Source organism: Grus americana, chromosome 6 (genome assembly GCF_028858705.1).
Source record: "Grus americana isolate bGruAme1 chromosome 6, bGruAme1.mat, whole genome shotgun sequence".
NCBI classification, from domain to species: domain Eukaryota; kingdom Metazoa; phylum Chordata; class Aves; order Gruiformes; family Gruidae; genus Grus; species Grus americana.
In genome coordinates, this window is record NC_072857.1 from 42,934,311 (window position 1) to 42,957,878 (window position 23,568).

General features: G+C 50.3%; 2 protein-coding genes across 2 annotated transcripts; one reads left to right on the forward strand and one right to left on the reverse strand.

Moving 5' to 3' along the window:
• The first annotated feature begins 19 nt into the window (after nucleotides 1–19).
• POFUT2 (protein O-fucosyltransferase 2) lies at nucleotides 20–12,827 on the forward strand. The gene is made up of 9 exons (XM_054829359.1): nucleotides 20–183; nucleotides 728–978; nucleotides 2,051–2,195; nucleotides 2,544–2,654; nucleotides 6,581–6,647; nucleotides 9,553–9,678; nucleotides 10,227–10,407; nucleotides 10,805–10,928; nucleotides 11,218–12,827. The coding sequence occupies exons 1-9, from the start codon at nucleotides 20–22 to the stop codon at nucleotides 11,369–11,371; spliced, it is 1,323 nt and encodes a 440-aa protein (XP_054685334.1). The 3' UTR covers nucleotides 11,372–12,827.
• Nucleotides 12,828–15,203: 2,376 nt separating this feature from the next.
• LOC129207873 (maestro heat-like repeat-containing protein family member 6) lies at nucleotides 15,204–20,794 on the reverse strand. The gene is made up of 14 exons (XM_054829508.1): nucleotides 20,701–20,794; nucleotides 20,327–20,400; nucleotides 20,062–20,211; nucleotides 19,748–19,902; nucleotides 19,249–19,396; nucleotides 18,795–18,982; nucleotides 18,568–18,705; nucleotides 18,113–18,227; nucleotides 17,527–17,658; nucleotides 16,721–16,897; nucleotides 16,421–16,576; nucleotides 15,979–16,080; nucleotides 15,447–15,549; nucleotides 15,204–15,403 (listed from the first exon to the last, which is right to left on the reverse strand). The coding sequence occupies exons 1-14, from the start codon at nucleotides 20,792–20,794 to the stop codon at nucleotides 15,204–15,206; spliced, it is 1,932 nt and encodes a 643-aa protein (XP_054685483.1).
• Between the last annotated feature and the right edge of the window lie 2,774 nt (nucleotides 20,795–23,568).

Sequence of the window (23,568 nt, forward strand, 5' to 3'; positions counted from 1 at the left end):
CCCCGGACGTGGCGCGGAGATGGCGGCGCAAGGCCCCGGCTGCCGCCTCCTCCTGCTGCTGCTGCTGGGCCTGGCCGCGCTCGCCCCCCCGCCGCCCGCCTCCGCCCAACCGCCCCCCGCCGCCCTCCGCGCTGGCCACGCCGCCTCCTCGCTGCCCGCCGCCGCCGCCGCTCCGCGCACCCGGTGAGGAGCGACCCCCCCGGCCACTATGGGCCCCGGCAGGGCCGAGCCCGGGCAGCAGCACCCCCGGCCGCTCCTGCCCGCCGGGGTCAGCCCCTGCCGTCCCCGGGACACTCCTCTCGGCAGGTGACGAGCACCCTTGTTCCCGACGTGTCCTCCCTCATGTTCGGCTCACGGGAGTTAGCCCAAGTAAAGTGCCAGTTTCACCGTTCTCACCACACACCATGTTACCCTCGGGACGTGTGAGACATCTGAGGGGTTCACCCCTTGCCCCCCTGCATCCCGCCTCACCGCAGGAAAGGCTCGTGGCATGTGTCGCCTTGGCAATGTCCCGCAAGGAGACCCCAGTGACACCCCCCCCCAGCCCCTGCAGCATGCACTCAACCTTCCTCTACTGCACCCCTTCCATCTTCTGAGTACTACAAACTCATGGAAGTTTCCATCCCCCTAGAACTGTGCCACATGATTATGGGGTAAACACCCCCCCCACCACCATGTACAAGTTTTTAAACTCCCCACAGTAATTACATTGCTTTGTTCTCCCCAGGTACCTTTTGTACGATGTCAATCCTCCTGAAGGGTTCAACCTTCGCAGAGATGTCTACATTCGCATTGCTTCCCTTCTAAAGACTTTGCTGAAAAGTGAAAACTGGGTGTTAGTTCTGCCTCCCTGGGGACGTCTCTATCACTGGCAGAGCCCCGACATCCTTCAGGTCCGGATTCCTTGGTCTGACTTCTTTGATCTCCCAAGCCTCAACAGGAACATCCCCGTCATTGAATACGAGCAGTTCCTTGCAGGTGAGAGTATGGAATCGTACAATCTACAATTGACTAAATATTTGAGGTGGTTTCATCGCAGGTTTATCCCTATATGTGCTTTTATCCTTACATGTGAAATAAAAAAAGTTAAAGGTGGCGAGAGGAGGGATGGGAAAGAATTGTGTTGAGTAACAAACCACTGGGGTGAAATAACCCAATCATTTGGCAGCTCATTTGATGTAGCGCTGTTGACCCCTTGACTTTCTAGGGACCCCAAAGAATGACAGTTAATGCCTCTGGTTAAAGTCAAAGATACTTCTGCGTAACTTTGGCTGTAGTAACAACCCTTGAAGGAGAGAGAGGCGGCCTGCAGCTCTCTGTTGAAATACAGACAAGCCACCTTTTTCTGGAGGCGGTTGGACAGTAAAAGCTGTACAGCGGGTTCTTTGGTGAACTTACTTTTTCATCGTCGCCACTGCATGTACTCAAAATACTTATCCTCTGTTTTTTGTGTACAAAATGGTATGTGAGAAAAGCTTTCCCTAAGAATATGGAAACTGTGAGGTTGGTTCCTGTAGGATTTAATGCCATGTTGAGCTAATCACCAAATGCCAAAATCTGCAGCAGTGTCACAGACTTTTTCAGCAAAGGCCACCAAATGTCACATTCTTCAAAGAGCTCTGAAGGGTTCGTTATCCCCTACCTTTCAGGTAAAACCATTTAAAACCCGGGAATTTAGGGGAAGAAGGGCTTACACTTGTTGTTTTCTTGGACGCGCTCTTCCCATAGCAGCTACTTACAGCATTGGAAACCTCTGTGCTTCATGGTGTGTTTTACCAGCTTCTAAATTTACATTTCTATGGCAATTCAATTCTGTTTCGCACATGAAGTCACGCATAGATGGGTGGGAGTAGCAGGTTGTCACATCCCTGACCCTTCTAGCTTTTCCGGCTCACGCAGAGCTTCCTTTTCTTTTTTATAGGGAAAACAGGGAAGGGAGAGAGTAGTGTAATATTAGCATTTCTAGCAGATTTTTAATTGCAAATAATGCTAGTTCATACCTTTATCGCGTGTTTTTTTCGTACTCACTGATACTTTGCCTTCTGCTCAGAGTCAGGTGGGCCCTTCATCGAACAGATTTATGTCCTACAAGGCTACGCAGAAGGATGGAAAGAAGGAACATGGGAAGAAAAAATAGATGAAAGGCCATGCATTGACCAGCTTATGTACTCCAAAGACAAACATGAGTACTACAGGTAACTTCTAGCAGTCCTTTCAGTCTTCTTTTTAGTGGCATTCAATGAGACATTTGCCTACTCTAACAGAACAGACTTGCACAGTTATTGTAGCGTTGTCTGTGAATCTCTGGATGCTTGGGGTTCGCTTTGTTTTTAAAACCCATCGGTAATAAAATGTTCTATTGGTACTAGAAGATCTGATTTTAGAAAGTTGTTTTTTCACACAAAAACAGTATAAAGGAGCTGGCTGGTTTATTTATATTATGTTATCATCTTTCTAGGGTATACTGTGTGCTTGTTTCGTTATATACATGGCGTTAATTTAAAATACAAGCCTGTGGACCAGTACTTTGTGTTCTCTTTCAGGGGATGGTTCTGGGGTTACGAGGAAACGCGGGGCCTAAATGTCTCTTGTTTGTCTGTCCAAGGATCTGCCTCTATTGTGGCGCCCATCCTTTTGAAGAACACTTCAGCACAGTGAGTTGCCTTGTGTTATTATTTATCGTTGCATTGTGTGCCCGCAAACCCATTGCCAGGTGGGAAGAGCAGGGGGAAGTTACAGGCTATGTCCCAATGTTGTGGTACTTCATCACTGAGTTATTGTAATCTGTTAAAATCACTAGAAAAGAAATTTACACTAAGAAACATCTAAGTTAGGTTAATGCTGCAGTGGTAAAACCTAAGAGGAAATAGCCTTGAGCTCCTTCGTATTCTCTCTCATGTACCTAAACGTCCTTGTCACCCTGAATTTACCTTTTCCTTCCTTTACCCTTCGATGCTGGGTCAAGATGAAACAAACAGAGTGGAATCAGAGTTCCCAAGCCCACGTCTCAGATCATGAGGTGCAGTGCCTGGTCTTGTCCATTCTCAATAACAGGAGCCGGGTTTAGAGAAAGCAAGCAGCATGTTCCGTCTTTCTGCTCTGAGATACTACTAGGATGGTCGGAGGAAAGGAACGCTCTTATATGAGAGATGGAGTGTGCTTACATTATCCCAGTAGCAATTTCCAGTCAGCTGTGACACTATAACAACTGAAGACACTCTTGGCAAAGAAAAAAGCTACTGGGGTACAGGGGAGAACAGGAAACGATCATACTCTATGAATACATCAGGGGAGTAAATCTATAGGAGAAACACAAACCGCGTAAGCTGAAGTGCAGTTTTGCCATGAAAGCAAAAACATCCAAAAATTTGACATCGAGATGATTTAATTGGAAATGAGATGAAGGTTCCCCTAAGCAGAGCACTAGGGATCTGTAGTACCTCCCACTGGGAGCAGAGGGAGCAAAGTCCTGTTTTTTAGCAGGGATGTTCTCCTGTTTGTAGGAGTTATACCATAATCTTTGACAGCGATAGCAGAAAACTGGATTAAATAAGCCATAGAGCTCTCTGTGTTTAGCCCTACAGTTAACTCTTTCATGGCAACTGTCAAAGGTCTGGGGATGAGGAAGGTGAAGAGAAAAATTAGGAGTGGTGCGCAAGTATTCCTGACCCACGTATGAGGTGCTTTATCCACAAGGTCACGTTTCTCAGTCAGCTTGAGTGGGAAGAAGTACCAACATAGCGGCAATGTAAGGGCAGCTACAGTGGTTTGTCTTAAAACTAGTGGCTCATGTTAAAGTTGGTCTAGTTTAGTGTGTGAAATCCAAGAGTGGCTAAAATCAGATGTGTGGGGAAAAGTATAAGAACGGGGCAATGTGTATTATCCCTCCCTTGAGTCCTGTCATGCCCGTCAGATTTGTGGTTGTAGGGATTTTCTGAGCCAAAAGTGATTTTCCTATCTTTTATATCCTTCAGTGAGTCCATGGATCTTTGCAGCTTCCCTTTGAACCCCCACGCACACTGTTAGCATCCACAAAATCTTGGGGCAAGACTTAAAGGTTTTGCATTTTAACTGTGCATCGTATGAAAATCCACCTCCTTTTGTAACTCCTACCTGCAAGTTCCATCTAATGTCCCCTAGTTCATATAGTGGAAGAGACAGTGAACAAACAGCTTTTCCATATTCACCTCCACACCATGCGTGATTCTACATCTCTATCATATTCCCCCTCAGCTGTCCCCTCTGCAGTGGGAAGAGTCCTAGTTTCATGAGTTGTTCTTCGCGTGAAAGCCATTCCGTGCCTTCGGTCATCACTGCCATTCTCTGAACCTTTACAGTTCAACTGGACCCCGCACACTGAGTGTGGGTAAACCCATTATGTATTGGTATAATGACACGTTCTGTTTAGTGCCGCCTTCTTTTTCTGGTAATTCTTAATATACAAGTTCTTTTTTTGACCTCTGATGAGGTTTGATGATGCCTTGACGTTTTCATCAAACTGTCCTCATTCCTGAGCATCGATGGTTAGCATAGAGCCCTTTAGTTATCAGATGAAGCCAGTTTTTTTTTTTTTTACTGGATGCACTCCTACATTAGATTTCATCTGCTACTTTATTGTCCAGTCATCAAACTTCTCTAATTCTTCACAATTTTCCTTTGCCTTTTCTGCTCTGAGCAATTTAAAATGATTGGCAAGCTGTGTCACCCCAAAGTTCACACCCTTTTGTGGGGTGGTGAGGAATATGGTGAAAAGCAGATCCCTTCCACTTGTGACCTCCCTCTACAATGAGAACTGGACATTTATCCCTTCTTCATCCTTAAGTTCCTTGACAGCTGTTGGGTGAATGCAGCCAAGTGTTGGTTTGTTTTGTCTAGCTGTTCCATCGCTGGACGCTTCCTATGGACACTTTGGTTTGAGACACGTCCTCTGATAAGTTCCCCTATAAAAAGTAGTCCTGGCACATGAATCTTCCCAACTCGTCCACCTAGTGCACAGCTAAAAAAAAATTACATTCGCTGTTTCTGTCATGATGTTACTGTCTCCAAGTGCTTGGTAAACCTTTAACTTCCTTTTTCTTTGTATTGGAAGGAAGATTTGTCATTAGATTGAAGGCCTTTATTTCTTGGTCAAAAAAGAATTTGTGCAACTTCTTTATTGTCTTTTTCTGTTTAACTTCATGGAATTGATAAGCCTTTCTGTTTTCTTCACTTGGACACTACTCCTCCATTTTTGCGTAGTCCAGAATGCAACTGCAGTAACATTTCTTTCAGCATTGCTGATCCAGTGGGATGCTGAAGATGAGTACATTTATGGCCACTGTCACAGAGTAGCTCTTCTGCTGCAAGATTTTGGTCCTTGTCTTGCTGCTACTCAAGACAACGTCAGGAGCTACTCCCTGCCCAGTTGGTTCATGTCTTTGACAGTGTCTCAAGCAGCAGTTGCTTAGTCGCATCCTGCTGCGACGCTTTCCCAGGCTACCTGGGGACAGCTGGAATCCCCGGTGGGACTTGTGCACCATGGCCTCTCATCTCCCATATTGCCCTTTTGGCCAGACAGTCAGTTGTACGGTCCTAATACTGTATTATTACTTCAGGTCTGGTCACTTATAGGAATCTTCTTGATACATTTAGATTATTAATCTGATTTACCTCCAAGCTTCCTGTTAAATGCAGTGCTGCTTCTCCACCAGCAGAGCCTAGTCTATTTTCCAGTGATAATCTAGTGATAATCTAAAGTTATCTAGTGATAATCTAAAGTTGATTGGTTATTTGCTTCCTCTCATTTTCGTAGAAGAAGGTCCAGATAACAACTTTGACCCCTTCAGCAGAAGCATTTCTCTGTGTGTTTGCTCATATTCAGTGTGCTCAGAGCACAAACTAATCCTACATCCCCTATGCTCTTGGATACTCTCAAAATCTCTTCTGCTTCTTAGAACTCAGATAGTGCAATTACATTTCAAGTACACAATCCTGAACTGTGTGTATTTATGAAAAGCACAGGCTGTTTTCACGTTGGTGAAAAATTTTCATTTTAAAATGTGTGCTTAGTTGTTGACACACGTTTTTGTAGTGTCTATGTGTTCTTTGATCTGTTGTTTTACTGTAGGACATGTTGTTCTGCATGTGGAAAACACCTTCCCTGCTTTTGCTTTTGTGAGCATGACTCCTGCTTCCTCCAAGAGGCTCTCGCGTGCTCTGAGGCCGAGCATCATCTCCTAGGTCATTTCTCCCCTTTGGATCGCTCTCCCTGTTGGCAATCTTATTTCTCCAACAGCAACTACTGTGAGGACTGCGTGAGAGATTATTAATGCTTGTTTGTGTGTAACTGTCACAATTAAGAGTACCCTTTATTAAGGAAGAGAGCAGGAACACGCAGTGGCATAGTTCCCTTCTCTCCCCAGCAGGCTATGGGTCACAATTGGCTTTACACAGAACAGATTGGCAGCCTATCCCTTGTTCCCCATGCTCCCTTCGCAAACAGATCATAGTCTGTGCTTTATCCTGGCAACTGTATAAAGAAACATCGTAATATAAATTCTATTCCTAAGGGAACTGCACTCAGTTTTACAATTTTTAATAGGTCAGTGATGTTAGACAGAGCTGAAAACCTTCTTCATGACCACTACGGAGGGAGAGATTATTGGAATGTGAGTATTTTCCAGTTAGCTTCTCTAGACTTTGTACTTGGTTCTGATAAATATTTGATAACCGATATGCACTTCAGTTTTGCCTTGGGTTTTTTTTCTTGAAAGCATCTTGTGTCTTATGTTTCAGCAGTATGTGCTAAAGATGGTCTTCAGGCTGCTGTGGGTTAATATAATGCAGGAATTTCTCCTGGCGTCTTGTCCCCAAAGACTCGGTGCTGCAGGGCGTAGCATTTAGAAGGACATCCCCTGTGCATCTGCAATCAGAAGGAAACTGCCTTTGAGCAGTGTCTTGTCTAGTTAGCCTCAACATCAGGCTTTTTAAAAGAATTCCCAAAAGCGCTCCATATTGTCCTAACTGTCTCCCCATTGGCTTTGATGGCAAAATTCCCACGGGTTTCAAGGTAACACCGAGCACTTTGGGAGACTTTCTTGTATTTCAGTTTTAACTACCCGCATGCTTTCTGTTTGGTTTTTTTTTTTTTTCCTTAATAATTCTCTGGATAACATCTGGAGTTCTTTATAAATCATGCTAACAGATGCCCTCTGTCTCAAAGAAGTTTTTAAATTGTAAAAAGACCTCTTCCCTTTGCAACCAACCTATGTATTTGGTGTCCAAAAATACTTGAATTTAATATTGAACTGCATTGCTCGCTTTGTTGTCACCATTTTTGTCTAGGCTTCTCTACCACTGCAAGCTGAAAGGTATTGGTTTGGGATTCTTAATGGTTGAACAACCACGGAGCAGGAAAGACCTCCCAGAATGGTTTAGAAGAAACTGTTGAATCCCTTGAAGAGCATCAGTGTAGCATGAAGAACACATGAGCACTTGACCATCTATATGGAAGCAGAAAGCTCTCTAAGGACAATTCTAGAAGAGCCAACAGTTTTGCATTTGCTTTCACCATTTTGGGGGGGATGATCTCAAAGAATTAGAGGATCTGTACCACTAATTCAATTCATATGCATGAAAGGGAGCATAACCAACGCTGATTTTATTTGTTTGCCTGTTTCCCAAACTTAGACTCACAGAAAAATTCAGGTGGGGAGGTGTCCCGGCAGCCCTGCCTGAAGGTTTGTGCTTCAGAACTTGATCTGGTGGTTTGGGGCTGTGTTCAGCTGAAGGTGGAGAGTCCCCAGAGATGGAGATCCACCATCTCTCTGGGGCCTGCCCCATGACCGTGCCACTCTTAGGGCAAGAGGTTTTGCTGATAGCCAAACAGAAGTTGCTTGCTGCAGCTTGGTCCCATGGCTTCTTGTCTCTTTCCATCCACCTCTGAGAAGCATCTCTCCCTTCTGTTTGTTTCTTTGCAGACAAAAAGGGAGAAGCAGCGAAACTTGGAGGTAGTTGGAAAGAGTGATAATATTGCACGTGCAGATTTGAAACATATACTTTAAATAAGAGGATAACCAGATACAGAGAGCATCCACTTTAGAAAGTGTATCAGTGGAGGCTGACACATTCATCTGTTTTCTCTTTTACATATGCTGTTCCAGAATAAGCGTTCATCCAAAACAGTTGCTGTCAGAGGAGTGCTTTGTGCCCAGGAAAAACTCGGCACAGCATACTGTGTGGGTGCCACACGTGACATGGCAGTTGTGCAGTCCGTCAGGATGAAGTTGAGAGTGTTTGACACAAGTGTAGCATTCACAGCGCTCTGCCATGCGTTGCATATGCTTGTTTGGTGTCTCTTGGGCATACTGTGTTGATCGCAACTTGGGTGAGGTACACGATGACTTGACAGGATTGTATTGTGTTGGCATATTACAAAAAGGAAGGAAAATGTGTCTCTCTGAACTGCAGCATGAGTGTTCTGCAGCAGACAGATATCCTCCCTTGATATAAATGTTTTGCTGGAGGATTTGGGATGGGATTAGAAAGCCAGTGCTGATCTCGAGAGATGCTAGAAGAGCAGGCTTGTACTCCCATTAAATATTTAGAGGGTGTGGATCTCCAGGTACCAGCATGATGGATCTAAATTGTTCTGTGTCTTACTGAGCGATACAGGGGAGGCACCAGTTCAACCACAGTGAGTTTGGCATACGGAGAAACAGCTGCTCTGGGAAAAGATGAAAAAAGGCTGGCACATTCTAGTTGCTGCCCCTTTGCTAGAGCAAGGCAAAGGCGCGATCGGTGTGGCTGTGGCTTGGAGTGCCAGTAGTGCTCTGTCTAGCTTCTCTGTTTTGTAGCGAAGTCTGTGCACTGTGGGCTTCACCATGCTGAGAAAAGAGAGGCCGTTGGAAATTGGAGGGAAGTGTTTTCATTGCACCTTCTTTGGTGCCCGTCACATGTCAGACTAGGGACTCGTATAAAAATAAGAACTAGACCAAATTGCTGAGCGGTGTAAGTCACCTGGGATTTCCTGGTTTGTGTGTGCACGTTAATAAGAAGGCTACCTGTGACTATGTGCAGTGGTAACTGCATCACAAAATCTTGGAAAGAGGTTATTATCCACAGGTGAAGGAAATAATTCCTTTTTCATCATTTTTCCACTGAATTAGATAGGAGTGTCTGTGGCTAGACGCAGGCTTTTTTTTAAGCGGGTTTTATTCTTACAAGTGTTTTGCAAGCTGAAGTCTCTTTGCCCAGCTTTTGTTTCCAAAGATGAGGTGTATTGCTGGAGTGTTCAATTTGGTGTCTTATCTGTTCTGTTGTGTAAATGACTAGAGTCTACCCCGTACACCTATGTATTGCAGGGTCAGACGAGTATACTGGTTATAGATGTGGTTATGATTAGGAATAAACAGTTAAAGCTCAGATGAAAGGTTAGAAATTACTGCTTGTAGTGCTGCATGGATGTATCAGAAGTAACTGCATCCTGGAAGCTCTGTGTATGTGAAACTATCTCCATTTAGTCATTTTTAGCTCTCCCTTTTTCTGACTCGGCATCTGCTCTTATTCCAACAGACCCGTCGGAGCATGGTGTTTGCTAAACACCTCCGTGTAGTGGGAGACGAGTTTAGAAACAAGTATCTTCAATCCACGGATGAAGCAGACAGGACTCATTACAAGGAGGACTGGACACAGATGAAGGTAAAATCACAACAGTCTTATTTCCCATAACAAATGTAGCAATTTTTTTTATTGCAGGGAATTTTGGAAGATAGATGTGAATCTAGTTCTCCCTGCTCAGATCGAGGTGGACGCGCACGTTCCTGCTGTACTCTCTTCTCCCTGTGTGACATGAGTTAACGGAGTCTATTGAGATGTGGCTGACTGGTTCTGGGTGCCAGGCTTCTGCTACCCTCATTTCGCTAAAGGAAACCTGTATTTCTTCTTGTATTCAGCAGCATCTGTGGGTGTGAAGTTCAGCTGCAAACTGCCAGTTGTGGATGTGGTCAAGGAGAGCAATTTTTGCTTACAAAGATTTCGCACTCTGATTTCTCCTGTTTGGTGCAGGCCAACCAGGATCAAAACACTGCAATAAGTGTCCCGAAACACTGCCAAGCCATACCTTAAAATGATGTCCTGCAACTGGAGGAGTTCAGGGCCTTATCTAGAGATTACACGTTCGGGGCTTTTCAGTGTGAATGAATAGTGGTGCTCTCAAGTGTTAAAGTTTATTGATCTTTCTCTCTTAGGTTAAGACGGGCACAGCTCTAGGTGGCCCATACCTTGGGGTTCATCTCAGAAGGAAAGACTTCGTTTGGGGTCACAGAGAAGACGTACCTTCCCTGCAAGGAGCAGTAAAGAAAATCCGCAGCCTCTTGGAGACACATAAACTTGAAAAAGTTTTTATAGCCACTGATGCTGTCGAGGAGGGTAGGCAGATTATAGTCAGTTTAGGACTGATCACCTCTGACAATGAGTGCAGCAATTGCCACTTGGTTTTTACAAATAACTGGAAGTTCATATGCCTCCATCATTGGAGGGGGAATTGAACAGGACTTGGGCAGCTGTTTCCTAGGGATCCGTTTCAATGCATGACGCTAGAATAGCCCTGCAGGGCACAGCTTCTGTGAGAACCGGTGTAAGTTTGCCCCCCTCCATCTACAATACTCTGACGTTTGGCAAACGTGTTGTAAAATTTGTAGGTAGATTTGGGCTTCGCTTGCTTTGTAACTGTTGACCCAGGGTTTCCTTAATCGCTTACATCTTTTGACAGCAGCGAGTTGCTCTTTATAACGTAAAAATAAATTTGCATCTTTCCCTTTTTCAGAGATTGAATTGCTGAAGAAACTGCTGCCTGAGATGGTGAGGTTTGAACCCTCTTGGGAGGAGCTGGAACTCTACAAAGATGGGGGCTTGGCCGTGATTGACCAGTGGATCTGCGCGCACGCAAGGTAGTAAATTCGACTTTTCTTTGAGGAGCCAAATCTTACTGTCATGAAACTGAATAGTGGTTTCTACCCAGATATAGTTGTTTGCAAACTATATATGACATGATATTATATAATTGATATATATATATAAAAAATGCATGTAAAATAGTTATATTGTATAGAGAAAATATATATGACAATTTCATTACCATATAATTTTAATGAACATTAAAGTTCATTGGACTGAAATTGATTACTTGCATTTTAAAAACTGACCCCCTTCACAAACCCATTCTGATTTTTTTCACAGGTATTTTATAGGCACCTCAGTTTCTACATTTTCCTTCCGGATCCATGAGGAAAGGGAGATCTTGGGATTTGATCCAAAAACAACTTACAACCGATTTTGTGGTGAAAAAGAGAAAAACTGTGAGCAGCCAACTCACTGGAAAATTGTATACTAAAAATACAGAGAAATCCAAGGACTTCAATATCAGCGAACTCAAAAGAATAAGGAAAAAACTATGGGAAAATACCTCCCTTTGATCAAACTACAACTTAGTCCTCCACGCTCTTCTTGGTGTTTACTTGTCATTTGGGTTTTGAAGTACAAGTAATATTCATTTTCTTAGTCAGACATTGATGGGAGCAAGAAAAATGAGGTCAGCCTGGGATCCAGTTCCCAGCACGGTTAGGATTAGAGGACAAAACCAGACACTGCAACTGATACTTGAAAGGCAAAAACTTTGTCCTGAAACTGAGTAACAAGTCACGGCTTTGGAGTTCTGAGGAAGAAGAACAGTTTTAACTTTTATAAATGACACACAGCTGTGGTCTGTACTGCATTTCTGTCTTTATTTTGTTGTTCTGTGCCTCTCTGCTCACCAAAAAAATACATCTTGGTTTTGTAACCTGCACTACATGAGGTGCAGATTGTGCATAAACTCTGCCGTTCCTTGGGGAAGTCTTCCCTTTTCAAATAGTAATTTCTGAAGATTCAAATTGTCCGATGCAATCGGTGCTCGAATAAAAGAAGAGGAGGTGGTTATTTCTACGTGAACACCAGCTGCTTCTAACAGCAGACTCAGTGGGTCTGTGCTGAGAGAGGCACAAAGATGGGGGTTGTAGGGTGGTAAGAGAAAGGTTGTGTTTCTTCTTGTGTTTTACCATCATGAAAGAAACTTTTTCCCCGCATTGTCCTCCCAAAGGCCTGTTCAGTTGGACTGATGCAGAAGTCAGCACCCTTTTGGGATCACCCGGTCACTCAGTTTGGTGACACTGATGCTTTGCTAGGGAGCATGCTAAAAAGCCTCTCAAGTGTCCGTGTCAGTGAAATGGATTGTCCCAGTGGTTCAAAAAATGAATTTGCTGCATTTCTGCTTTCAGTTTATGCAAGGGAGCAAGCTGAGGACAATCACAGTCAGCAAAGGTTGTTGGCCTGGGATAACGTGTGTAAGCCTAAGAGTCGGGAACCTCGTGAGTGAGGTTGTTCTCTGATGGAGGTGGCTGGCCCGTAGTGGAGGGAAAAGCCCCATGCTGCACCACCAGCCGGGGGAGAGCGCAGCTCCTGTTTGAGAAGGGTTTTGTGTGAGTACCAGTTGTAGCTCTTGCAGCCTCCTGCTATGTAGAATTGGCTGCTGGCAGGTATTCTGCTCCATCCTGTGCAACTGCAGCAGAAGCTGTGAAGACTGCAAACAGAAGTAGCAGCAGCTCTCCTGTTCTTACCGGCTGGTTATTTTACCTGTGCAGCAGCTGAGCTCCTCTAGCAACAAAGTGTTTTTCAAAGCAGTGCCTTTTCCCACCAAGTCAAATGTTCTGGTTTAGGCTGCGTGCCATCTATAGCGATGGTGGCATTTTACGTGTAATGTATACCTCAGTTCATTAAGAAAAATAAACAGCTTTGTAGCATTTTATGTGACGTATATGTGCTTCTTATGTCTTTCTAACTGTGCATTTTGCTGTCTCCTAGGTCCCTAGCATAGGACTCCAGAAAAGAGAAACTTGGTTAAAACCCGCTGTGCCCTGACAACATTTTTTTAATCATTTGTCCCATGAGGTACTGGTTAGCAAGTGTAGCCAGCGTTACTGTTCTTGGTGCTGGAGACTGCATTGGTAAATCTCGGTGCCCCCAGTTCAAGACGGATGTAGACAAACAGGAGAGAGTCCAGAGGAAAGCTGCTAAAACCATTGTGACCTGGAGGACACGGTGTATGTGGAGAGGAGGAGAGAGCTGGGCTTTTTCAGCCTGGGAAAGGTGAAAGAGGGATCTAACTGTTGTCTTTCACTACATAAAAGGGCTCATGGGGCGGCAGAGCCAGGCCTTTCTCAGAGGTGCACAGCAACAGCACGGGAAGCTACAGGCACAACCTGCCGTAAGGTAAAGCCTCTTGTCCCAGGAGCTACAGGGCCCAGAGAAGAGCAGTGGGTCTTTCAGCTGTGCTGTTTCAGCCTCACTGAAGGAGTCAAAGGCAGCAGAGGACAAGCTCACGTGAAAGTAGGTATTAGAAAATCAACCTTTCCGGCTCAACTACAACACATGAATTAGAGAGAGATGAGAGCAGGGTGACAGCTCCCATGGTCAAGGGTTTCCAGCAACATCTCTGCCTTGAATCCCAGTCATCACGATAAAAAGCTGGAAAGGCGACAGCAATGGTGCACAGACACCGTGGGAGCCTGCTGAGTTGGATTTTTATTGGGTCACAGCCACCATGGGAGTGTGGTGCATTGTTTTGTTACTGGGTATGTCCATTCTTGGCCATTGAGCTCCCTGGCTGCCCGCACAGCCTTTGTGTCACAAGGTGGAGACAGTCGAGCAGTCTGTGATCAGCCCCAGAGCCAGATCTCCAGATCCACGCTGGACCAGAGCAGCTTCTCCAGCAAATCACTGGACTAGATTCTGAGGGTACGTGTAAAACCAATCATGATAACAGTGTGTAGGGATTGCCGTAACCAGCTGTGGGTGGCTGCTGAGAAAGCAAGGTAGCATTCTCATGCAAAATCATCCATATACCACCTACAGCATTTATACATCTATCTCAACAGCTCCCTTATCTACCTCCCACCCCACAGTGTGCTTCTGTGATCACGTTAGGGCTGCCCTTGTTCCCCTCCATCTCTTCGCACAGCTCTTGTGGCAAAAGACAACATGTGAGCGCTGCAGAGCGGGTGCATGGGAGGAAAAAGGTTTTCCTCTCCTTTCCTCTTGCTCTTGCAGGCTGGCACCTGTGGAGCAGCTGGCACCTGTGGCCGGGCCACGGGCTGGGGTATGGCCAGTGCTGCCACTGGCTGCTGGAAAGCCATCGTGGCTGGTCACTCCCTCCTGACGAGGGTCCTGGTTGCTTCCAGCTTTGCTGCTGGTTTACTCCACAAAGGAAGGACGTGCACAAGGCAGCACCTTCTCCGCAGTCCCGTGCTCAGAGACCACTTCTTTTTTCCTCCAAAGGTTTCTTTCTGCATCTGTACGGAGTGTCGGCAGCTGCAGCCGTTAGGTTCAGCTCCCGTTAAAAAGTATGAAGCTACACAGGTTTAAAGGCCTTTAATTGTTCTTCCCCTTTCATGCTCCTGGGTCTCTGTGCATAACAACACGGATTGCATATTCCCCTGCTGGGTGACAGAAGAGCTGTCCCAGGAACAGGGAGAGGCCGGGAGCCACCCGGCCCTCCCCACAGGCTCAGGCGGCCCAGCACACGGAGCTCCTGGGATCACCTCTGCACAGAGCTCCAGCAGCACAGCCAGCCACTGTCCTGGAGAGAAGGCCGCCTACTCCACGCCTTGTGGAGTCGGTCCTGCAGTGCCTGCAGCCTGACTCCAAAGGAAGGTCTTCTCTCTGCACCTCTTAGCAGGAAGAGGGTTTGAGCTGCCAGGTTTGAGACGGAGGGGCTGATGTCATTTGTCATGCCTTGAAGGGCTGGAGGAAGAGAGAGGAACAGAGCCAAGGTCAGAGCCCGCATCTGCGGGGACCCCAGGCACCCCTCCTGCCGGGCCGCCCCACCCAGCTCTTCCCATGGCCAGGACGGAGCAGGGGTCAATAGGATCAGCCGCAAGGTGCTGGCCACGAATACCCCACGTGCCCCTGAAATCTCTCTCTGCTCTGCCCATGCCAGCCCCTTGTCTGCGCAGGGAGCAGAGCCTCCCCGGCCGGGGCAGGGATTCCAGCTCCCTGCACAGGGTCTTTCCTCCTCCCCGCCGTGTCCCGCTGCCCTCACTCACCATTGTAGATGATCTGGAGCTCCTTCTCCTGATACCTCATCCGTCGCCCAGCGAGCCCTAGGAACACGCAGCCCATCACAAATCCCGCTACCCCAGCAGCGCAGCTTCCCCACGACAGCCCCGCTGCACGCTTTCCTGCCCTTGGCAGGGCTGAGCGCGGGGCGTTCCAAGGGCAGGGGAGGGAGAGGGTGGCAGGAAGACCCGCGGGCTCCACATCGTGTAGTCGGTGTTCCACAGCCACAGGGCCGATTCCTGCTGCCGGCGCAGCAGCTGCGGCTGGGGCTGAGCTACAGTGGGGCAGGGAGGGACCCCCAGGGGGTTGTGACTCACCAATAAACCTGACGGCTGCCTCTCGTATGGACTCCTGTGGGCTCTGCAAATACAGCAGGGACTGCAGCAGGTACTCATCTGCTCTGCTGCTGGGCTCCGTCAACTGGAGAGAACACAAGGGGATGGAGGGAAGGGTTAGCGCAGACTCTCCCCCTTGGCCGGGTGCTCCATATGCCCAGCATTGGCCTCCCCTGCCAGGACACCCACGATGCCCGGCCAGCAGCCAGCTGGTGCTGGGGTTTGGAGGGAGCAGAGGGCTGGGTGCTCCCCGGGGAGCTGTGGTGCCACCCTGCTGCCAAAGCCCAGCTGGGCTGGGGCTCCGTCGGCACCCCTGGGCTCAGGGAGGGAGGGAGAAGAGACGGGAGGAGAGCCTGTGGGGCTGCACACACGAGGGATGGGAGCGTGTGTGGGGTGCAGGCTGGCGGTGATGGGCTGAAGCAGCGGGCAGAGGCATAGCCGCCAGCCCCACACACTGGGCATTGGGGCATGGGGCTTGTCCAGGCTGGGTCTGGGGTCTCGTGGCCATCCTTACCAGGCACTCACCGACCGCCCATGTCCGCTGCTTCTTCAGCAGCCATGTGAGCTTCCTCATCTTCAGGAATGTGGCAGCTTGAAGCATGGTTTCCTGACAGGCCTGCAGAGCAGCAGAGATTGGGAGGTGACACCGCTGCCCAGGACACAGCACCTGCGTCCCTTGCACCTGGGCAAGGCTCAGGGCCTTTCCTGGCCCCTGCTGGCAAGATGCAGCAGCTGGGCAACGCCTCCGTCGGTGGGTTTGGTGCCCAAGCAGAAGAGTGGGGCAGCCCTCATGTCGGGCACCTGGTGCTGCCGGGGCAGCAGGACAGAGGCCCCCGGAGCTGCTGCTCTGTAGCCAAGGCCAGGAAGAAGCTGGAGCACTGCAGTCCGCAAGGTGCCAGGGCAGCAGGCAGCCGAGCCACCTCCCACGGGGAAACCAGCAGGTCAGGAATCCTCACCTTTGCCACGCGCTGGTTCTCATCGTGCAAGTGGTAGAGCAGTGGGAGCAAGCTCTGCTGCACATGTGGCTCCAGTGGCTTTTTTCCCACTTCCGATACAAACTCCATCACATTTCGGAAGAGGCGAATGGAGAGCAGTTGCACATAGCTGGACTCCTGGTGGAAAGGAAGAGGGCAAGACCTCAGCGCCGGCTGCTCCAGGCCCACCTGGGCACGGGTCTGTAAATCTGCAGGGCACAAAGTTCCCTGGCAGCACCCAGCACCCGTGAGGAGGGGAGGGTGGATTGTACAAAGCCTTACCTTGTCAAAGAGTGGCTGGAGCGCCTCAGCCAGCTGCAGAGCGATGGGGCTGGCAATCGGGATGTCTATGGCCAGGAGCATCATTCTGAGCACAGACAGGGTCATCCTGACCACCTCCCCATCTGCATCCTGCAGTAGCTCTATAAACCTTGGCAGCAAGAACTCCATTCTTTTGGCCTGTGTGGAAGATAATGCCATTTCATAGAATCTTAAAGCGGGAAAAGACCTCTAAGATCACCAAGTCCAATCGTCAACCCAACACTACCATGTCTACTAAACCATGTCCCGGAGTGCCATGTCTACATGCTTTTTGAACACCTCCAGGGATGGTGACTCCACCACCTCTCTGGGCAGCCTGTTCCAATGCCTGACCACTCTTTCCATGAAGAAATTTTTCCTAATATCTAATCTAAACTTCCCCTGACACAACTTGAGACCATTTCCTCTTGTCCCTTTGCTAGTTACTTGGGAGAAGAACACCCACCTCACTACAACGTCCTTTGAGGAAGCTGTAGAGAGCAATAAGGTCACCCCTCAGCCTCCTCTTCTCCAGGCTCCCTGCCAAAACCCCATAAAAGGCTCCCTGCCAAAACCGCTCCAGCAGTTCGAGCCCATGCTGCTGCCTCAGGGCACAGAAGTCAAAGGCCTGCCCCAAAGGACTCGGGCAGGTGAACACGGAGGCGGGAGAGCTGGGAGCAGCTACCACAGCTCCCAAAGCCCAGCCAAGTCCAAGCTACTGTGTTACCCAGCACACCCCACCCAGACCCACCCCACCAGCATGGTTTTAGCTGCCTGCCCCTGCTCACCATCAAGGGTGTCTTGCAGATAATGATGAGGGCTCTGAGCACCATGCGACGCATCGCTCTGCACTCACTCTGCAGGTACCTTGGGATGAGCTGCAGGATGCGATCAGCCTTTATGCCAGGGCAGGCCACGAGCTGAAACACACAGAGCAGTGACACGAGGGTGCCCGGCCGGCAGGACCCCAGCACCGTGCAGGGCTGGCTCCAGCCAGCAGCACAGGGCACGAGCACCGTCCCAGGCAGCCGAGCCTGAAGGCGGTAGTGACTGCGGAGAGCCCCTGGGCTCCTGGCTCTGTGCCGCGGGGCACACAGCACAGGTCGCTCTCCCCCTCCGCTGTGCCTCCCAGCCCTCGGCACCTTCTGATTCCTCGGCCCAAGGAGCCACGATGGAAGAGCGAGAGCTGGCACAAGGGGGACACAAAACGCAGGAGGGGACAAGCATCACCCCAGCAGCAAGGAGCCAAGGGCACACAGCGCAGACCACCCCCTGCCTCAGCACCACACACTGGGCTCCCCCCGCAGCTGCGCCTACGAGAGGGCAGAGTGGCTGGAGGCAGCTCAGCGAGGCAGCGCTCGCCATCAGGCTCACCTCGACAAGGAACGCCATGGCAGGGAGCTCCCAGCATGTCTCCTTCCCACTCAGCAGCTCGAGGAAGTACTGTGTGATCTCGTTACACACGTTCCTTGACATATGGCGCATCTCTCTGGCAGGAGGAAGAAGGCACCGTTGGCCCTGAGCAGGGCAGGCAAACCTCTCTTGGCACTGACTGGTCTTTCCCCAGCACCTCTCGCCAGGAGAAAGGCGGTGCCCACCACAGCAGACGGAGCCCTCGTTCTGTGCCGGCAGCCCAGGCCCCACGGGAGGGGACGCTGGTGCTTTGGGAGGTGGCCGCTCCCATGCACCCACCTCTCCCAGGCTTTTCCAGTCTGCTGGGCCATTCCTCGGTGACAGGTCCCTCTCGCCCACGCCCAAGGGGATTGTGTGGGGCTCCCTGTCTGCAGGGGAACAATGGAGGGGGGGAGCAGGGAAAAGGGGGCTCTCACCTGGCCAGCAGACCCATTGCGCAGTGCTGGGTCTCAGCGTTGAGCAGTATGTCCCAGCCACGCTTACGCTCAACTTCAAACATCACGTTTTCATAACCAAGGCGGCAGAACAGTGCTTTCATGGTCAGCACTGCAAATCTGTGTGCAGAGCAAAGCCCAGGTGATGCTGGGAGCCCTGGCCCCAGCTCTGGAGCCATGGGAGGGATGGGAGGACTGGGATGCAGTACCTGTTGGGGTTGGTGGGAAGGCAGCCTTCCTCCTGGCATTGCCTCCAGAAGGTGTTGACCTCCTCTGGCATCTGCTCTGTTCTGAAAAAAATTTGGAAGAGCAGTGCCAGGAAGAGATAGGGGAAATACTCCATCAATGCCCCTGTGTGACTGGGCAGCTGGAGGATCTCCCATAGCGCCTTGGTTGCCTGCAGAAAACAAAACACCCAGAGACAGCGCTCAGTGCTGAGACGTCCCCGTGGCAGGGCCAGAGCGTGGGAGAGCGAGGCTCAGGCACTGCCCTGGCCCACAGGAGATGCAGGGGGAGCACCTGGCCTGGCTGCCCCTAAACCTGTCCCTAAGCCAGGTTTCCAGCCCTGCACGTGAGGCAGGGAGAGGCAGTGGCGAGAGAGGATGGAGAGCCGCCCGGAGAGGTGACCCTGGGGGCAAGCAAAGGCCTGGTCCAGAAACTCACAGCCAGGGCAAAGATGTCCATTATTTCACCATCGGAGGTGGACGTGGTGTGCAGTGGCCACTCCTCCAGCACACAGAGCAGCTCCAGCAGCACCTTCTCTGCAGTCCGGTTCATAGAGACCATGGCCCTCCACATGGTCGCAGCAGCTCTGCAGGCCCAGAGCTCTGTGTCAGTGGGGTCTTGGCCACAGTGCCGTGGCCCGGGCCACCCCAGGGGCCCAGGCTGGCCGACAGCCCTGCCTCTGCCCACTGCCCCTAGCAGGCAGCACCCAGCGGGCCTGGCCCTGCGGCAGCTGGCGGCCGAGTGACGGTGCCGTGACGGGCAGGGAGGGAGCATGGCAGCGGGCTCTGGGGCTGCCATGCCAGGGCAGGGAAACAGAGGGGTCAGAGGGTCCTGAAAAGCTCCCTCTCTCTGACACCCCACGTGCGACAGGCTCTACACGCTGATGGGCTCTAAAGGCTGGTGAGCCCTGAGCCCTCAAGGCAGGTGGGCCCCGTACCTGTCACACTCTGGGGCACAGTGCAGGAGGGTCACCACCACATCATGGGCGTGCATGTGGGTCAGCTCCAGAAGGGGGTTGTCCAGCCTGTGCTCGGCAGACACATCCGTGTTGGACTTGAGCAACCGGTAGATGCACCTCACGATGCTCGGCACCTGGAGGAGAAACGGCTGACAGATGGAGCCATTTCCCCAGCTTCCCCCTGGAAGTGCTTCCCTTCCCACCACACCTTGCTGGCCTAAAAGGATGTCAGGAACCCAGTGGACCCGACTTCAGGGGCCACACGATCCCCAGGGGGCTCACAGGCTACTTACACGCTCCAAGGTGGAGGCATCCCTTTGCACAAGCGCATCGAGCATGGCAGCACAAGCCTCCGCATCACAGAAGCCAGAGGCTTCCATGCCCTTAATAGCCGTGAGGGTGCTGTGTTCACGCTCACCGGGCTTCAGGGACTCCCAATACACCTGCAGGAGAAGGAAGGGCAGGGAAGAGAGGGATGTCACACCGAGTGTCCCAACAGCGGTGCTTGGCTGAGCAGCGAGAGCAGGCCCAGCCCAGGCGAGGTTGGCTGCTGGGTACCTGTGCTCTGCTGTGGGAGAGGGCACGGGTGTTTGCCTGCTCCTGCTCTTCTTCTGGCGGCTCCCAGTCTAGGTCTGGCAAAGACCAAGTACAAGCAGAGCTGAGGGGCTGCGGGAGAGGCTGGAGAACACAGCTGAGCCCCTCACTCACCAGGCAGTGCCAGCCGTGGGACAGGGGCTACTGGGGACACTGACCCATCTCTCTGGCCCCAGGTTGGGGCTGGGGGTGCCCAGTGGATGGAGGTTGGCTGGAGCCCAACCATAGGGAACAAGCCCATGCCCTCTTCCCCTTTTTCCCTGGGGATGTCCATGGGGGAAGGCACGGGGCCAAGCTGGCTGCAGCCACTAGCCTTGTGGCCCAGCTCAGTCACTCACCCGCCTGCAGAGGCTGGACCTGCTGCACCTCATCAGGCTGCCATGCTGGGGCAGCCCCAGCACCTGTCATCTTCTCCTCGTTCTTCTCCCCCATCCAGGCCAGCCTGGGCACACTGGGGGCTCTCTCTGCCATCCTGTGAAGGTCTGGCCTCGAGGCCTTCTCTCACAGGGATGGGAGATGCCTCGGAAAAGCGCCACAGACGTGGGTCAGCAGGGAACGAGGTGGCTGCGTAGGGGCTCCTCACAGCCCCACTGTGTCCTGTCCTGTCCCTTCACGTTCTCTGGACACTGTGGGGTGGCCACATCACCACTGGTGCCCATATCACAGCGGGTCACAAAGGGCCCTGTGACATAATGTCATGTGACCGTGCCCTGGGGTCTCCAGCTGCCCTGTACCCTCAGTGTGTCCCACCCGTGTGTCCTCGGGGCACTCTGCCATCTCATCCCCTCAGGGCCTCCCAGCAAGCCCAGTTCTCAGGGCCACCCATGGGCAGCACCTTTTATAGGGACACCAAGGCTTGGCAAGAAGGACCTCTAAGTCTGCCTTGCAGCACAAAACCCCTTTTCCTGTCATTTAAAAATATTTATTATTATGGTATAAAATAATTAATAAAATTTCTCTATACTTATTATTAATGATATTTGTTCAGTGAGAGCAGTGCGAATGAATTGGCTTCATTCACGTTCCTTTTGAACACCTTGGTTCAGTGCTCCGTGACACAGCGATGCGCAGGTCCAGTTCTGGGTTCAGTGTATTTGGTGCTTGGTTTAATGGCCGCCATCGCTGGAAGAGAGACCTCCCGCGGACACGAAGCTCCAAATGCGAGAGGGGCATTGTTGGCCGTGCTTGCTGCATCCTGATGGACCTCCTGTGTTTCCCAGTCCCCCCTTCTCAATTCTGCAAAGGGTTTTGCTGAAAGTCGGCCAGGAAATTTCCCCCATCCTGGATCTCGCTCAGTTATGCTTGCAAACAATTCGGGAGGTCTTGGTGCCTTTTGCTGTTCTTAACAAGTGGCTTCACACCCCTGTGAAACCCTTTCTCTGGGAGACTGTTAAGCAGGTTCGAAAATTCTGCCTCCGAGGTTTGGAAGCATCCAGACAGGAGAGCTTTTATGGGGGACATGGCAGCAAAACCACTTGACGGCAACGTCTCCAAAGGTCTGTTTTCAAAATGCCCTCTCCCCAGCATGGTTCCCTCCCGAAAGCAGTTACTTTCTCACTCCTTGGTCACATGTCACCTTCACCTTGATGGGACAGATTAAGGGCATTTAAGGGCGTTTATTTTTTTGAAAGTATCTGTTGGGTAGCGTACTCCTGACAGCCCCTTGTCCTCGCAGAAACAGCCAGCAAACCTGGAAGACATGTCTTTTTTTGTGCAAGAAAATGCACAACTCGCCTTCGTGTGCGACAGCTCTTTCAAGTGCTTTGCCACAAGAGGACCAGCAAGCAAACCCCTGTGTGGCTCAGAAGTTTTCCCTGGTCACTCCCCATCTCACGACCAAGGATTGTAAAGACTCCACGGTTTGAAGGCCTTGTTTTTATAAAATTAGCCATGCCTGTGCAATCACTTGCCTACAAACAACCCAGCGAGTGGCTTTCATGTGCTGTCACTGCAACCTCACCCTGGGATCCCTTTTTTAATGCAGCCACTCCACCACTGTCCTACCGTCTCATACCCGGCCCATTGCCATCACACCCACCGAGATTTGCTTCTTGTGCCAGGGGTTTCTGCGCCATGCTGCCCAGCAACGCCGGGATCCTCCCCGCAAAAGCCCACCTCAAACGTCACTGTGCAGCTGGTGAGGCCCTGGGAGATCTCAGGCAGGTCGGAAGTGGGGCTGGAGGAAACGCAGCACCCGCGTGGCTGGAATAACGTCAGCGATGATGCCGACTGAGATAGTGCCACAGGGTAAGACATGGCAGTCTGCTTTGTGGAAAGGCTATTTATTCGTCCCTCTCCTCATTGATGCGACCTATGAACCGCCTTACTAGCCTTCACAAACAAAGCTTCAGCTGTCAGCTGTCCACCAGTGAGCCTCGTCTATGACATTAGGAAAGCAAAGATCAAAACAGACGAAAAGCCTTATGCTTTTCGACAACTGGACATCTGGCACGTGTTTTGGGGGCCTCTCCGCAGGTTACTGCTAAGAAATTTCCCTTTGTGGCAGACATCACTTGCTCTACCTCTGCACAGACCTTGTAGAGCACCAGCCTGTTGGGGACTTTGGGGTTCCTTTATTGCACTGCATCCTGACAGGCAGCAATAAATAGAAGGTTGTGACGGTGACGTCTGGCAGGCCACACTACATGCTGGTAAACCACCAGCACATTGACACGATCTCCACCAAAGCAGACTGACTAGAACAAGCACCTCTCGTTTTGCTTTGCGAAAGTGATTGTGACGCTGCATCTTTGGTCCCGGGAGCCTCTGATATTTTAAGAAACCGCACCAAAATGGTAGTGGTAAAAAATTCTGGGGACCTGTCCTTTTACATGAATTAGTACAGAGCTCAGGGCAGCAAGTTCTGCTGTGCTGTTTCAGCCTCACTGAAAGAGTGAAAGGCAGCAGAGGACAAGCTCTCATGCAAGTAGGTTGCAGAGAAAAGAACATCCACCTTTCCAGCTCAAATAGAGCAGAGGGATTAGAGAGACGAGAGCTCCCATGGCCAAGGGTTTCCAGCAACATCTCATCTCCCTTGAATCCCTGTCATCACGATAAAAAGCTGGAAAGGTGACAGCAGTGCATGAAAGTGGGATCTGCTTCTTGTTTCTTAAGTCCACAAGAGCTTGAGAGATGACTCTCCTTTATCTTTGCAATAACAATACATGTATTTCCAAACATACGTATGTACGCAAATACACACACAA